Raw genomic sequence first — 1386 nt, 5'->3', positions numbered from 1 at the left:
ATCAGGATTTCCGCTATGATCAGTCTGAGAGACAAGATAGAGACTCTCGCTATGGTCAGTCCGAGAGACAGGGTCAGGACTCCCGCTATGGTCAGTCTGAGAGACACGGTCAGGACTCCCGCTATGGTCAGTCTGAGAGACATGGTCAGGACTCCCGCTATGGTCAGTCTGAAAGACAGGGTCAGGATTCCTGCTATGGTCAGTCTGAAAGACAGGGTCAGGATTCCTGCTATGGTCAGTCTGAAAGACAAGAAAAGGATTCCCACCATGGTCAATCTGAGAGACAGGGTCAACAGTCTAGCTCTGGTCAAAGACTGAGTCATAAATCAAACAGTGGCCAGCCTGAAAAGCAAGGATATATCTTTGCTTTAAATCAGTATGAGAAACCAGTTCAGGATTCTCATTATGGTCAGTCTGAAAGGCTTGAACAACGATCAAGCTGTGGCCAATCTGGAAGACTCAGACAAGACTCTCGCTCTAGCCAGACAAACCAACAGGAGTCAGGCTTTTATTATAGACAGTCTGGGAAGATGGGTCAGGAATCAGGCTATGGTCAGGCAGACAGTCAGGGATTGGATTCTCACTATGGTCACACAGACAGACAAGACCAGAGTTATCACTACAGTCAGACAGACAGACAGAGCCAGCGTTATCATTATGGTGAGACAGACAGACAAGGCCTAGGTTCTCAGTGTAGTCAGACAAATAGACAAGACCTCAGCTCTCAATATGGCCAGACAGGCAGACAAGACCAGAGTTATCACCATGGTCAGACAGACAGACAAGGTATGAGCTCTCAATATGGTCAGATAGACAGACAAGACCAGAGTTATCGCTATGGTCAGTCACAGACTGGGGAAACTGAAACACAAGGGCAAAACAGGTACTTTCAAGGGACTGAAGGAACAAGAAAAGACTCATATGTTGAACAATCAGGAAGGTCATGGAGACTAAATCAACAGATTCCAGGACAGGAAGTGAATCGAAACCAGGGATGGGGATCTCAGTCTAGGGAAGAGCAGCAGAACTACCACCAGGTACGGGAGCCTGAAGAGGACAGCCAAAACCACCAACACAAACTCCTAGCACAAATCCAGCTCTGCCACAAAGGGAGAGACTGGCAATCAAGCAGTAGTGAGCAAGGTCACAGACAGGCCCAGACAAGGCAGAGCCAAGGCGGAGGGCAGAGATACCAGGAAGAGGAAGAGCAGAGTCGTCGAAGCTGGGGTAGACACAGCCATGAAGTTCAGGAGAGTCCATGTGAGGCACAGAACAGACAAACCCATGAAGAGGAACAAAGCCATCCAACAAGGGACAGACAAACCCATGAAGATGAGCAGAACCACAAGAGACAAGACAGACAAACCCATGACTACGAGCAGAACC

The 1386-nt window shown here is 48.6% G+C and overlaps 1 protein-coding gene across 1 annotated transcript in view; it reads left to right on the top strand.

The window, feature by feature from the left end:
- The window catches only part of RPTN (repetin), a 34133-nt gene that overhangs the window by 1550 nt on the left and 31197 nt on the right, over positions 1-1386 (top strand). Inside the window, exons 3-4 of the mRNA XM_008577296.1 lie at positions 15-288; positions 391-1265. Of these exons, the coding sequence (XP_008575518.1) occupies positions 15-288; positions 391-1265 (1149 nt within the window). The remainder of the gene's footprint in view (positions 1-14; positions 289-390; positions 1266-1386) is intronic.

Source organism: Galeopterus variegatus, unplaced genomic scaffold (assembly GCF_000696425.1).
Source record: "Galeopterus variegatus unplaced genomic scaffold, G_variegatus-3.0.2 Scaffold1480, whole genome shotgun sequence".
In the NCBI taxonomy this organism is placed as follows: Eukaryota; Metazoa; Chordata; class Mammalia; order Dermoptera; family Cynocephalidae; genus Galeopterus; species Galeopterus variegatus.
This window is presented reverse-complemented; position numbering and strand designations above follow the sequence as displayed.